This window comes from Eurypyga helias, unplaced genomic scaffold (genome assembly GCF_000690775.1).
Source record: "Eurypyga helias isolate BGI_N326 unplaced genomic scaffold, ASM69077v1 scaffold18702, whole genome shotgun sequence".
In the NCBI taxonomy this organism is placed as follows: Eukaryota; Metazoa; Chordata; class Aves; order Eurypygiformes; family Eurypygidae; genus Eurypyga; species Eurypyga helias.
In genome coordinates, this window is record NW_010235671.1 from 77,678 (window position 1) to 94,044 (window position 16,367).

The 16,367-nt window shown below is 36.3% G+C and overlaps 1 protein-coding gene across 1 annotated transcript in view; it reads right to left on the reverse strand.

Annotated features, from left to right (window-relative positions):
• The window catches only part of LOC104506039 (plasma membrane calcium-transporting ATPase 2-like), a gene marked incomplete at its 5' end in the record, with an annotated part of 93,409 nt that extends 77,669 nt beyond the window's left edge, over positions 1–15,740 (reverse strand). The window contains 7 exon segments of the mRNA XM_010146846.1: positions 59–301; positions 1,834–2,048; positions 4,544–4,708; positions 6,431–6,472; positions 12,210–12,305; positions 13,831–13,863; positions 15,615–15,740. Of these exon segments, the coding sequence (XP_010145148.1) occupies positions 59–301; positions 1,834–2,048; positions 4,544–4,708; positions 6,431–6,472; positions 12,210–12,305; positions 13,831–13,863; positions 15,615–15,740 (920 nt within the window).
• Positions 15,741–16,367: the final 627 nt, after the last annotated feature.

The window sequence follows — 16,367 nt, forward strand, 5'->3', positions numbered from 1 at the left end:
AAAAAATTACAACTCCTTCTGCTATGTTTCATTTTATTGACAGAAGAAGCCTACTTACCAGAATTTTTGTAGTATAAGCACTGTTGACAGCAATTGCATTAACCAGCAAATCAAGGGTTTTGGCGGGTACGGAATCTGGGTCAGGGATTTCTTTGTAGTGGACATCACCAACGTAGGCCTGGACAACGGTCATCCGGTTGGTTGTTAGCGTCCCTGTTTTGTCAGAGCAGATGGCTGTAGCATTACCCATGGTTTCACAAGCATCTAAGTGGCGGACCAGATTGTTATCCTTCATCATTTTCTGAGAAAAAGCATAATAAAGAACCTTCAAGATGCGCTCTGACAGATTTTTAACATCAGTTGTAAAAAGCAAACCAGCATGTATTTAGTTTTGTTCATGAGAACATAACTCTCGCTAAGCTAAAACTTTGATCGGGGACAATAACTCAAGCCCTAGGTCCAGACAACCACGCAGTGACTATCCCTGAAATAATTTCACCTTGCTAAAATGACACATTTCCATCATTTTTTGCAGTATATATACATTTTAAGGAATAGCTAGAACAGTAAAAATTAGCTTAAGAAACTGAAGATCACATGAGTTTTCAAATCATGTATAATTATAAGCAAATATTAGACTTTTTTTTAATACTATTTCCAATGCCAGCATGTTACCTTGCAGCACACAGCGGGACTATACATACTGGGAATGAAAAAAAGAAAGAAACCAAAAAAAACAAATCAAACCAACAACAACAAAACCTCCGCCCAACAAAAAAATCCCTCGCACCCACAAAAACCCCCACTACTGCAGAGTAGTCCATTCCACAGAGCATATTCTTCACAAGATGCACAGTCATCCTGGAAATACACGTTATCCTTGTTTATATGTTTTCAATATTAAAAAATTCTGACGCTTGCTGTCCCACAGTATCTTATACTCACAGGTCACGGTATCACCTGCTGTACACAAAGCTGTACTGCAGTTTGATACTGCAAATACAGACACGCATGTGTCGGATGAAGGACATAAGGACAACGGGAAAATATTTTAAAAGCAGCTACAGTCTTTATTAGCAAAATCCCATGCTTGAGGTGTGCTCTTTTTTCCTATTAATAATGATGTTTGGCTACACAGAAATCAAGCTATTCCTTCCTAATGTTCAGATGGTCAGTTGTTCGCATACATAATGGCAATAAACTTTACAAAATCATCTGAGATGCCCAGAATGGTTAAACAAGGCCCATTTGACTAAACTGCTAAAACAATTTGGAAAATTCTCAGATAGATAATGGAGTGACCCACAAATCCAGGATTTTAATTCCCTTTAATTTCTTAACAGGATCATTTACATTTGCTATGAAGAAGTGCAACTGCATTTAAGAAAAGTGCATGAAGGTCCAGTGAAACTCTAATTTCTTTGAAAAGTGTTCCCGAAGGCTTCAAATCTTTGTGAAAACTTTACTACTGTGCCAAAACATTTGTAGACAAAGTTATTCTGTACCAAAAGACTGGATTATTCTCACAGTCAATTCTGCTCAATAAATTCCTGGTAATCTCACAAACATATATGTATTTCTACGGTTTGATATTTCTGCATTCTGTAGTTTTAAAGATACGTATTAGAATATATATGTATTTGCATTTTTGTCAGAAATACTTCCAATATAAAGTGAAGTTTCACTTCTAAGACATTTCACTCTCATTAATATTTTGATCACATTAACCTACAGGCCAGTTTTCCTCACATCTGATAAAACCTGAAGACTAACCCTCTAGTAAACTCAGCTGAACAGTATTTTTCTCCCATAATTATTTTTAATGTTTCTTACCTTTACAGAATAAGCCAGAGAGATAGTGACAGCAAGTGGAAGTCCCTCAGGAACAGCAACCACAAGTACAGTAACACCAATAATGAAGAATTTAACAAAATACTGAACATACACAGGAGTGCACTCAGGCAACCACTGTTTCTTGTTGACCACAAACGTGTCAATGGCAAAATATAGTACCAAAATTATTACAGTGATGGCAGACATCACCAAACCTGAAAATAGATACAACCAATTACCATAAAACAAATAAAAGCATGTACGATTAGAAATCTATATTTGAATTTGATATGAAATTATTTACTTATTCTACATGACATTTTTCACCAGTACCAATAATGATAAATTTTACAATGTACAAAACCCCATTCCTATAACACATTTACAACACCCATGCATTCCAGTGAATAAGGAAATACTGAATTCTACAGAACAGCTGAATCATACTGCATTAATTTTTAAGCACCATCTTACTGCTGCCATTAAAAACTTCTCAGTCAGCCTAGTTCAACAGGAGTTCTGCTGTTGCTCAAGCTAAGATTTTTCAATGTAGTACATTACTCTGCCTTGTACAACATTTATCTGTCCTTTTAACCTCCACCCTTTACAAATTGCTAGTCTATCCATATTCAAACATTCGTCTTCTTTTTAAATGAGCTTATCTTTAGAGCCTGGAGAAAAGCAGTCTCCTGTAGTTTATGTTGCTGTATAAAACATTTCAGAAAAGGTCTGCTGATGTGTCTGGCTGAATCCAATGAGGCAATACTGCAGAATCGTCCACAGAACAGTTTTGAACTTTTTTTCTTGAAAATGTGATACATACTAGTGCTTCCGAGTTTGTCTTTTCAATGGGCCATATGCAAACTGTGCATGTGTTTATGAGAAGAGGCTCAGAAGAGGTACAACGCTGACAGTGTAGCACCAGAGACACTAATAAATATTTCACAGAATTCACAAAGGATCCCAAGGTAATTAATATGCTCCCCCAATGCCACAGACTTTGCTAAGATAGCACTCCTTCTCTAAAACTTTGTTCCTGGATTTGAGTATACAAATAAAAACTCCATTAGAACATCTATTTTGCCTTGCTATGATTACTGCTCTTTGGCAGGTTTCTATGAAGCAGTTAAGCCTGCATTTCAGAATGAATTAATTTCTCTCTAATGAAATCATACAGTAAAAGGAGAATACTGTGAGTTTCATGTCTCAACTGAAGTTAAAAAAAAATAAAAATTGGTAAGATGAAGGATGCCAAGGTTGACAGGAAACAGATGAGCCAGGGACGTTGCTAAATGCCAGAGGATAAAGGAAAATCCATTAAAATATTGGACATGCAAATGCTCATGACAACGCAAAATGTCCCCATAGACTGCCCAATGAAAACGAAAAAACAAATGGGGCAATGATTAATTAATTTAATACATATTACTTGCCACATTATGGTTAGAAGTCCCTATACAATTACTTTAAAAGTGATATTCACATGCCTGCTGAAACACCAGAGAGGGTAATAATCAGAAGGCAGTGTAAAAAGGTGCCTAATCTAAGAAAGTAATGATCATGAGAAACAAAGTGCTTTTATATCGATGCATACTGTTGTACAACTAGCAAAAAACCAGAGAAGCTTGAGGAATATGAAACTGGGCAAAGCATGAAATTGGCTATTAAAGAGATGATAACCATGAATTCCAATCATGCACTGTCCAGGCAAAGAGAAGTGGCATCACGGGGTTATGTGATCAACTAAGTGTAACAAACTTAAAAAGGAATGAGAATGAATAGCAGGGATAAAACTCAGACTGATGAAGGATAAAGGAGATTGAACAGAGGTAAAGTTAGGAATCTGTTTTAGGGCCTCAGCCAAGGATCTAGATAGAGATCACAATCTCTTTAATGCCCCTAGAAAAATTAACCTAATGAACATGAGGTTCATGTTCAACATTTTCAACCTGACACGAGGAAACCCTTCTTCTCTGTGAGGGTGACAGAACACTGGAACAGGCTGCCCAGAGAGGGGGTGGAGTCTCCTTCCCTGGAGACTTTCCAAAGCCGCCTGGACTTGTCCCTGTGTGATCTGCTCTGGGTGATCCTGCTCTGGCAGGGGGTTGGACTAGATGATCTCTAGAGGTCCCTTCCAACCCGTTCCACTCTATGAATATCATGTCATTACAGAAGATTTTCGCTCTCTACCTAAATATTCCAGAAGTGCTACTTGTAACAGTAGGGCTCAGATGCTACTGGATACAAGAGTCAACAGATGTGTCATATTCGGGTAGAAAGCGGGAACATGGATATTAAGAAAGAACAGAATCATTTCAGAATCAGTAAAAGTGAAATACTGTGTGAGTGATATTTTGAGATGATATTAGAGATTCTGAATCTGTGTACTCAGAAGTTCTAAGGGGAAAGGAAATTAAATATGCAATTACTGCACTTGGGAATACTGATTATGAGAAAAGCTGCATTTAATTTTGATTCAAATATTCATTACAATCGAAGTTGCCCAAAGCATCCAGGTTCTTGACAGTCAAAGCTAAGTTTTAGAAGAATAAAAGTTCTTCAATACCACATACTATCCTTAGAACAGGATTATGACAAGTTATTTCTAAATATTGCAGTAAAAACAGCCTATCCCTCTTAAGAACAATTTGCTTTAAAACCCCTTGTCGCTAGCATACCACACTGCTTTTGTTCAGTTATCCAGTCATACCTGCTTTGCCTATCTGGACTGCCAGCTTGGTCAGCTTTCCCTGAAGAACAGATTTTTCTTTCTTGTGCATGTTGGATTTCTTCTTGTCTTTGTCATCTCCCTCTCCCCCTTCTGCGCTCTTCAGTGGCTGCATCTCCATGGCAGCAGCCCCATCCTGCTGCTTGGCTAATAATGCAGAACAAAAACGTTACTCCAGAACGGTTCTTCACTCTTTTTATCATAGTGTTGATACTTCACTGAATTCAACCAGCAGCACCCGTTGCAGGGGCTGATGGCAATAGAGATGGTTGTAGCTATGGAGAGAATTACACCTCACTCCCATGGCAAACAGGTGCCCCTGTGAGACCCAGTGGGTTCTGCAGGGGCACAAATGTATAAGCATACACATGTGGGCTCCATACATGCGGGGATACATACTGTGCTGTTTGTCAAGTATCATGAAAACCACTAATTAAATTTTTTTTAAACCACCAACGACATTCTGTGTCATACACATACATATCACTTAATGTCTTGCAAATTATTTGGCAAGTAACAGTACTGCAGGATTTCCTAGAATAGCAGCTCTCAAGTGCTTCAGCAAATAGTCCGTATTTCTCTAAACTGTGATATGTCCCATGGATTACAATGTACCCTTATAATCATACTTTTAAAGAAAACATTTTAATGGCAATGTGGTTCCACAAGACCATCAGTGCGCCGCTTCTCTTGACTGCACGGGCACCTCAGTGACCAGTGGACCACCCTTTGCAAACCACTATTCTAGATAATACCTGACTTTAAAAGTTTCCTTAGCATTCAGTGTTCAGGTCTGATGGTGATACCATCCTCATTCTCCCATAAAAAACACACGGAATTTAAAGGCTAAACCATCCTTTCCTGGAAGAATGCTAAAGCTAATACAAGGAAACTTTATTGTAGTCCCAATGAGAAAGACATGTTCTTCAAAAGCAATGACATTCCAGTGTATATATGTGTATGTGTCTTGTTGTGTATTGAACACAGAAATAAGTAAATTAAATAGAATGGGATGAAACAGCTTTGCTTTGACATTCGTGTACAGATTGTACAAAACCATGCTTATTTGACCTGGAAATCTAATTCATATATCTAACCTTAAAACTTATACATTTAATATAATTTCATTTAATAGTTTTGTACCATTAACCACTGAGTTTATATATTCAGTTTCTGATCCATCACCTTTGCAATCTTTGATATTATCTGAGAAGAGAAAGTCATAGTTTAATTTACTTATTTGGCATAACCCAAAGAAATCATGAGAGCTGTGTCTCATAAAAAAAGAGAACCATGACTTTGCTTCAGAGAAAGCAAAATATTTATTCCAATTTCTTCCTAAGATTGTACATTAAGTAAGAAATTCCTAAGATTCTCAATCTTCCTGTTATTTACCCTTATTATGTGCTTTTACATTGCTAAACAGCCTCTTGGTTTTAAAGTTTCCTTTTGTTATTGCTTTACCTTCTCCATAAAAAAGAAAATATGTCTGTACAATGCCATTAAACACCAAAGATGACAAGACATATCAAAAAATCACTAATAATACAAACCATACATAACTGGCACAGGAAAAATGAATTTAAATGAACTTTGTGACATGAAAGGATCATTTATAAATGGCTTACTAGAAATACTGATCTTGTCTCCTAAATACCTGGTATGTCAAATATTTGTAAGCTGCTGGTAGTTTTTTTGTTGTTGCTGTTGTTGGATTTGGTTGTTAGGGGTTTTTAAACATTCTGTTTGAACAATAGGGCCATTTTTACACACAGGCACAAATCACGAATTTTCACTTTACTTTTTAACAGAATGTAACTACATGCTAAAATTAAAATCCACAACCTCCTTAATACGAAAGAAGATTACCTTTGTTCTGGCTGTTCTCCATATTCCCATCCTGCATTTTGCCTATATGATGAAAAATTTCAACAGACAACAGACAGTAAACAACCTTCACCCAAGACGGAAGATGAAAATGGAAATTTAAATAAAAAGGGCAGACAAAAGTAATGAGCATGTTACAGATACTTATTTATGATCAGTAGCCATTGTAACAACAACGTTTAACTTAGAAGCATGGACAACCTAGCTGGAAATATTCAAGGAACTGCAGTCAAGTTCAATGTTGTAACATGTAAAATACTAAATATCAGCACATAATTTTGAGGAAGTTGCGTCAATTAAGAGGGTGAAAATAATAAAAGAATCCAGTGAAAAGTAGACTTTGAATAATATTTCTGAAGTGAAATTTCAGAGAGCTGGGACAGGTATAATTTTGGTACACACCAGTTTAGAGTATGACTTACTTTATGTATTCCAGAATTAAACCAGTCACTTCAGTAAATCAAAACCAAATATAAATAGTAGTGTTAATAAGGATAAAGAAATAAAAACGTAAATCAGACATGATGTTCAAATTACATCTTCACTTGGTTGTATTACTTAGCAAGTTACTCCTGTAAATACAAGTGCCAGGTGATCATCCGATATTCATATTTATCCTAAAGATTTGCCAAGTGCATCTGTCATTTTAAATATTTTAATTTAGTCTCACCATACCAAAGTCCTCACTTTGGTAAGGACCTTCTCTTTTTGTAGTCAGGTATAATGCACAATAAAAATATGACGCTAAGGAAAAATAATAGTTGAAACACTGTTACAGGATTTTTGACACATTCTAGTAAGAAATGTATCATTAGGGTTTACAAAAAAAATATGAGAGCAATTAAGTTGTGCTCTTCTGACTACCTGCAGTAATTAGCTGGTACTGCATGCACAACAAAGCAGCAGAAATTATGCTTCAACGTATGTATTAATTTTTGCACTCTATACTGTGAATAAATAGTTGCAGAATTGAAAGTTTAAGATGCATTTCTGGCATGTTTTATATTTTCAGTAATTGGGAGATCAATAAAAACCTCCCTCCCAAAAAGAGTAAAAATGGCCAAACCAGTGATAAACTGATCACCGTAACATTTCATCCCATACTAACAGGCTACAGGTGCCCAGGAATTCAAAAGCACAGGATTGCAATAGAGGACAGGATGTCTCACGACGTAGCACAAGCTCAGCATTCAGACAGCTTACTAAAGCATGCCGAATTATCAGCTGCTTGCCTGAATTTCCAGCTCTATTCCCATCTCAGCTGTAATAGGACTTTTCAAAAGGCTGTATCTATCTTTCAACGACTTACATTTTGCCATGAGACACAAATCTATGAACCTGAACACAACCGAGTTAATTCTCATTGTGAAATTTCCTTAAAAAAATTTTTGCATACGGTGCATAATTGAAGTTGGTATCTGCCTAATGGCTATTTTTCTTAGAATACTTTTAACTAAATTCAGTGGAAGACATCAAACATCCCTAGAGGTTCTAATTTCGGGCTAGAGCATAAAGCCTTCCTTCAGAACTGGAAATCATTAATTTAGAGCAGACAGTATGCTCTATGTCCAGCCTACAGTTCCTTTTTACACTAACAATTCATTTACCCCGGCTACCTAAAAATACTAGTACATAAAATGGACTATCATTAACAACAACGTAAACATAGATATTTAAGAAATACTTTCTTAATCTCAGCAGCTACTGCACTTAAGTCATGGTGGGGTGGGGGGGGGAAGTCCTCACAGCTAATTATACTCCCAATAGTTCAGGTAAAATAACAAATAATAGGTAATTTAGGTAATTATGATAAAGAAAAGAATGCTGTAAAGGATTTATTTCCTCCTCTTCCAAATAATTTTAAGCCTGCACTTGACTATAAATTGTGAATGAAGAAACAAATTAAGAAAAATTAAGATAATAGAATCACTACTTCTGAGATCCTTTCTCCTTTCAGTCAGTAGTAGGAAAATACTATCCCACCTTTGTCCTTTGTGCACTGTTTAGAAATATTAAAAGGATTGTTAATTGTTATTATTCTGATAATATTTTATATATAATTCTTCAAAAATATAACATTTTTATACTATTTTGCAGATTTTTTTTCTTTTCCTTTTGGAAATAAGTAAAAGGAACAGTGTTTGGGCCCTGAAATCTGGAGGAATTCATCTCAGTTTATTTTTATCACTTTTCTAATCAAGGATGAAAAGTCAGGTTTAGAAAAGAGTATGGAACCTCCCAATGACTTGTATTCTGCAGTTGATTTGAAGGTTTTGAATTTGAATATAAAATGTTTTGCACATTGTCCTTCCCTTGGTAAAATCTCCTCCTTCTTTTGGAACTATTACTGCCAAAGTTCTTTGTCCAAAAGACAGTTACCTCTCCAAACAAACTTTCCAAGGAAAGACTCCCCTTTACCTCCTCCAGCCCTTTACTAAGACAGAAAAACAAAGACCTATTGCTGGCATTAGAAATCCTTTGTTCATTGGAGGAACTGCTTGTAATCAGCTGAAGAAGCTAATTGAGTTGTGTTCTCACATGCTACGATGGAACAAAAAATATAAAGTATCCTACTCAATTTCAAATGTCTCGCCTTGCAGTAGGAATGAGCTGTGTCCCTTCTCATGCCAAGGCAGTTACATTAGTAAGAAGAGACACACACTGCAAATCTATATACAGGGGGAAAAGTGACATGCAACATATCTGAAGTGAATCACTAGGAATTCTTTCATGCAGCGTGATATCAGAGCCAATGCATTAGTAGAACAGTGGTTAACTACAAAAGAATAAATCTGATCCCAATGTATCAAATAGGAAATTTGAGAAAATTCTTCCATGCACTCACTAAATAACCTCACTGAAAATTTAGGAATTACTTCAAGAACTACTCAAACTGCAAATTGCTTTGCAGGAATTGACCAGTACCGTAGGTACACCAGAACTGACAGAATTAACATAGATGTCAGGTATTTCAGCTGAGACATTTCTCAGTCTGGTATGCTGCTTCCATCTCAGAAGAGCATTTTATATAACAAATTCTTCAAGTATCAAATTATCAAATGCCAAAAAACCCAACCAGGCAAAAAAATAAAGCACTCCTTTCAAATTAAATCTGGGGTAAACAACCTGTAAACAGCAATTGCTGCTTCCCATGTTTTCAAAAAGTATATTTTTTGAAGACAGACAATACATCAAAATTAGACAGATTTTCATGAATTACTAGCTTTCTGTAAAGTTTTCGGATCTGCTCATAACCTTAACTTGTAACGTTTGAAAATCTGAACATATTGTCCATAGTTTTAACAAAGAGATCACCAAAGAACTACATATTTTAATCTCAACTACTAGAACCCAATAAAATTTATAATACTTCCTTCAATACAGCAAGTAACAAACAGGCTGTGTCACAAACCTGTAAGAATTTATCACTATAAACCCACTGACTGAAAACAAAACACTTCTTTTGTATCAACTGCCTGTTGACAACTAAGACAAAAGCAACATTTTATTTGAAATGGTAATGTGTTGATTTTAAAGTAACAAGCAATAGCATTTCCTGAGCTAAGTACTTACTCAAGTATATAACACATTTTTCTTATTTGAGGGTATTTTGCACATATTGGACTTTAGGTTAAAATGCTTGTTTCCAGCCACATCTCAGGGAGAATTCTCAGATATTACTGAAACAATTTATCTCACCCAGACCAAAAAATATCTATGTGAACTTGGTCTCCCAGCTTTAGGACTTTTTTTTTTTTTTTCCCCTTCCTTTCTGCCCTCCAAATCTCCTCCAAAATATACAGTTGAAGCATTTTCTAGCTCATCAGCACTACTGACTCAAAAAACGTATAGTATAAACAAGAAATTAGATATTGGCAATTTACCAGACGATTCCAAACCACTTTGATCTCACTCTACCTGGCAAGTCTCAGTTCTCTGAACACAGTGTCAGATAAGGTGAATTGTGGAAAGTATCTCCTGTCCATGATGATCAAAGATCTGTAGATTTACTTCAACTGCCTCACCTCAGAAGAGTTAAAAGCAAAACTATATTCAGCAGCACAAAAAAAATTACTTCTACGCTTTGTGCACTGAATTGAGTACGTATCTTTTAACTCCAAGATAAACAGGGACAGTAACTCGTTTCTGATGGAAGAGAAGATGACGGAAAATCATATACATACTTAAGACACTGATTTAATATCCCCTGGAACTCAATTTCCGTACTGAGCTCAGGCATTAAGATCAAACACAACAGATATTTATCAGGCAACTAAAACCTGCTAACAGAGAGACCAGGTTAGAACAACTTTGGACTCATTTCTGCATCTGGCTGAGCCGTGGTTCTCATCCAGCAAAGTATTTAGGCTGATGCTTAAGTTAGTACCCAGCAGCTTGCAGGACTGAAGATAAATGTAATACTGCAGTCTCCAGTGGGATTGAAGGAGGGTGTCTGGTAAGACTCTGTTGTATGAGTATGTTTGTTTTAAACAACAGAGTAGAATTATAGAGCATAAAGAATGGAGAATGAAATATTAATAATTAATTTCCTGACTCTTGGGCTCTAAGGAATCTAAAATCAGGATGTTGGAACCCGGATGATACAGGCTCCCATCCTGCAGTGAGATGTAGGGATTGTAAATCCTAGTTTTCCAGAAATCTTAGAATGTGCAGGACTAATGTTTTAAATCTGGTTATAGGTTTCTTTTAAACTATAATGAAATTATTTTAAAATAGGCTCAAAGATTTCCTGTGTCATTGCTTTAAATAAGAAATTATACTAGTAAATCTTAGTACTTGTTTAGTACTAGGTAGTGCTATGTCAGAAACTCAAGATGCATTTCACATGCATAATGCAACCACCACTGACCAGCATGGAAAACAACTTCTATCACCAACACGATGAAAAGTCAAATTACTTCTGTCAGTATTATTGGTGCTGTACAGGAGGACAGGCTTCTATGGCAAATAAAGACTAATGTATCTGATTATCAGAAAAATACAGCTGATAGCTAGGCTAATAGTGACCCAATCCATTTAATACCGGAATTAGACTATTAGAGATACTGAAATGTCTGCATCTAACAAGTGGAGTCAAGAATCTGTACCAAGAGACAGTCAATACTGACAACAGTCACTTTTTTTATTTTTAGTAAATGCAGGCAGGCTCATTAGATGGTCACTATTTAAGGGCATCCACAAACATCACTTTTTAGTCAGTTTCTTCCAAAAAAAATGCTGAAAGCAGCAGAAGTTATTCCTAATGCACTGTTGGTTGAAACTGAGCCAGATTCCTGACCCCAGCACTATTTCTCAGAACTACATAAAGGCTATACGAATACTTATGAGAGTGCCACACCAGAAGAAAAGAAGATATAATCCATTTATCATGGTGTTCTTCTTCACATCTACGCTGACAAATGTGTGAAGAGCTTTACAATGAATCTTTGTGTAAAGGTAACTCAAAAGTTTTGATACTAGCCTCACTTAACTCTTCCTTTTAACTGCAGTTTTAATTAATGACAAATAGATCATAACTCCTATTTCTTCCTCTCCCATGCTTAATTCTGTGTGAATAAAGTAAATCACAGCATCTTTGTGGCATCTCTTATAAGCTACTACAGAGTTTACGGAGTAGGGTATCTCAGAGGGTAATCACATACACATAAAACACCTGTGCAGCTTATAAAGGGAAGAGGAAATCTTAGATGGTCAGGAGAGAAATCCAACAAATAAAACAAGCTAGGTGTTCTTGACGTACCATTGACTAAGCTGGCATTTGCATTATCAGTGGCATTTGCACCTGCTGCACCATCTGTAGCTGAAGGAGGGTGGGAGGAGGGATGGGAAGAATCTACTGTGCAATAATGGATAAAAAAACCCAATAAATAATAAGAATAACAACAACAACAACATGAACAAATACACGACAAAACAAAAAACATTTATGGAATACTATGGTTTTGTTTTTCCAAAATAAATTTGTTTTAAATTAATTAACATAACTTTCAAAAGCAAAATGTCATTACAAAGGTGCTACAAAGTAAGGCAAAAACTCATACATGGAATAAATAATAATATCAATAATAATACAAATAAAAATAATAATCATAATGAAAGACATTTAACAAAGTGAACAGGGTTGGTGAGAACTGACTGCACATAGTACTAGGTACACTGATTTGGTCCTTTCATGCGTAATTTTAAAATTTAAATTAAAGTGTTATGCACATAGTTGAAACATTTCCCTTGAGTTAATTAATTTACACAATGAATGGGCAGTTTTAAAATAGGCAACATACTACATGGTATATACAACATTACTTATTTTGTATTTTATGTCATGTTGCACATTATGATGTATTATTGCTGACAGCTCCCAATCTAACACAGGCTCAATCTATGTCCTGCCATAGCCTAGTTAACATGCACATTTATCTGAGCAGAAACATTAAACTTCTCAATATTGTATGTGGAAATGTGGAAGAAACATAGAATCTTGGCTTACATAGTCTTGAGGAGAACAATGGGTTATTTTAAATCCAAATAATAGACATTACGTAATTGTCTGTTTTGTGGGGAAATGAAAAAAGTATCAGAAAAGAAAAACCTATTTGTCCTCAGCAACTATCTGCATATCAGAGAACCTGGTCGAGCAATCTTTTCCTAACAGGAAGGTGAAAAACTCAAAGAAGGTTTTATTATTTTATTATGGGGTTCTTTTATGAGAGTACAGAAAACTAGTCGCTACAATTTATAGATAAAAAGTTCTGGTTTGTTTCTGTTGGTTGTAATTGTTCACAATTGAACACAGAAGACCTGTAATGAATTGTGACTCAGACTCTTGCACTTCCTCAGTACCTGGCCCACAGCGACTGTTTCACACTGTACTAGTTTGTTATTCAATAGAAATGGTGTTTTATTTACAAATGGTAAATGGGAGAACAAAATAAACAGCGTACAGGATTTAAAAACACACACTGTGTAACTACATTCATGAAAATTTCAATTGCAAATTTGATTACTGCGATGGTAATAACTTAAACTGGTTTGGTTACTCATGCTTATTTTTTATTCCATTTGGATACTCACACTAACCAGCACAACATGAACTGCTAACAGCAAATCATGTATTCCAACATTTAATATACTGCAATTTACTTCTGGAAAACAAGCGATTATTCAAGCTTAACATTAAGATCTGCAACACCAACAACGCGTGCACACTTAGATGTTTGCCACAAACATTCCTAAAAAAAAATTCATTAATTGGACTGATTCAAAGACAATTATTTTAATCACAGTTCAACCCTGATTTGCGCCAAAGCTTGCTGGCTAAAAGCCTCATCCTTTCATTTGGTGTGGTAAAATTCTTACTCTACCTGGAAGCTGAGGTCCATCCTCCTGTTTGACACCTGTATGATGATTGTTACATAATGTTAATGATTGATAAAAGCATACACCCACTGAAAACAAACATTTATGACTGGCAGGATTTCAGAGAATTGCAGGTTTGCAAATGAGAGTGTATTACTTGAGTTTGGGCCTCAATCTGCAACCAGCTCTGCCCTGGCACTCCTCTGTCCTAGCCCAAAGCTGCTAGCAACGTCAGAAAACGTGCAGGAGTTTTCTTGGTATTGCAGCTATATGCAATCAGTGTCTGCATGAAAAGCTCTTACGTCCCTAAGAACCCCTGTCCCTGGGTGCGGTGCATGACTGTGCTCTCTCTGACGTCCCTTCCCTGTCTTCCAAGGCTTCCAAGGCCAGGGAAACACGAGAGAAGCACCAGTGTCCTGAGCAAGGAATACAGAGGCCAACCCAGTTACGCACAGGACCTCTGAGCAGACAGCTGCCACTTTCAAACGGGTACTGAAGTTGCTCCTTCGCCCCTACAGTACCCGCAGACACTACCAAAAGAGATGCTGCCAAAGGTCTGCGTCTAGAGTCCTAACGACAGCGAGATCAAACTCTCCGATGTTCAAAACTAGTCTGGCGTGAAAGGGTTTTGCTTCGGGAGGTTTCGGTCTTTCCCCTTTTAACGCTCCCATGCCTGGCAGGTATTGTACATTTCTGCGCAGAAATGAAATGGTAAGCATTTCATAAGGTCTCTCATCAAGTAAAAAGGGATTTCCTCAGAGAAACATGGCGTCACGTGCAACCCCTCGTTGAACATATTCAGAAATGGAAATTCCAGGTCATGAAAACCATTTGAATTTGGCCTTCCTATCTGCAGCTTCACGTTAAAAGGATGGAAATTAAAAACAAGGTGGAACCACACTACCTGAAGCAAAATGTTCAGTAAAGTTATAACTACTTTTTTTTATTAATAGTGAAAACCACTAAAACGAGTGAAAATGTCTAAAATCCCCCATGTTAACTGGCCCTTAATTATGTGTGAAAGAATAATATTCTTGGAAGAAACATGGAATGAAATTCTGAAAGTGATCTTGAAAAATTTCAAAGAGCGTATGAACAAAAGCAGCAAAGGACACACATTAAATCATGGTTCTGCTTGGTGCACAACCCATAAATTAGCAATTACATATGACATCACACTGTAAGGTGAAAAGTCTAAACAGACTTCTTGATTTCATTAACTGATACAGGACATAAAAGTTAAACTCTCTCAACATTTACTGCTACTTTCTTGTCTTTTACTATTCTTAGATTGACCTTTACATCATAAGAAATGGAAATGCCTCTAAAGTCAGTCAATGACATTAAACAACCAGGCTAGCAAAAAGGCACATCTTATCTTTATTTCTGAAGCTCAAAGACAGATGCTACTGCCATGGCCAACTCCTATTTTTTTCCCTGAAAAATTTATTACATAGATGTAAATGCACAAGAGCAAAACCTTAGCAAATTTTGGGTGAGTATGGATTTATGTAAAGAAAACACGGCAAAGGGAGTATGCCCATGTACTCCCTTGCATTTAATTATCAACTGAGAGTCTGCGGTTTCACACTGGAAAAACACCTTGTTATCCAATGCATTTATTGGTTAACAGCTTTTGCTGTTTTTCTGTGTGACATGTAATGACAAAAATGTATACGAAAATGGAAGTTTTTAAAATCGTATTTATTTGTCAAGAATGGAGGAGAGCTCGGGCTACACAAAGCCCAAGAGCTTTCTTTGGCATATCCTTACATATTGTGAAATTTACCTTTCTTATCTTTCTTCTCTTCTTCTTCTCCTCCAGCACCTAGCAGGGTAAAGATGATGCCTGTCTGGGAATTCACCCCCACAGCAGTTACCAGCATCCGTCCAGAGCCTTCCATGACGTGAGTACCTGAAAATATGCAATAAGTTATCTATAGCTAAAAAAATAAAAAGAACAATCACTAAATATTTTATTCAAGCCTTTTACTATAGTACTGAGAGAGATTTGTTACACTTGAAAAAAATTTATAATGAGGCCAATACATCTAAAAAATAATCCTTATTGCTGTATGTTATTCTCAGCTACGAATGGATGCTTAACTGCAAATCTTAGGCTGCACATCCATTAACCACACAGGTTACACTGTTCCCTTTCAAAAATTGGTGTTGTCACTAACCATGTCTACATAATCTTGGAAGACAGTAGTTTAGCTTCACACAGTTAATTCTTGTAACTTTGAAAATGTTTTTTCAGAGTTCTGTAAACATCCCTCTGTGACTCTGGTCAAAATCACATTGACTGTACATGGCAAACTCCTACATAAACAAAGTAAAAAGAAGCGTGCAATTTCCCTCATTCCTTCTCGGTTATGGGTGATTTACAGGCATAGATAAAAGTATTATTTTGAAGGGAATTTCGTATCTTCAACCTTGAAAATTCTTCAAGGAGATGTTTCATTAAATCAGGAGATTCCCAAACAGCAGAAAGAATCTGATTCACACTTGAAAACAAATTCAGTATGAGAGACTTCCAGTA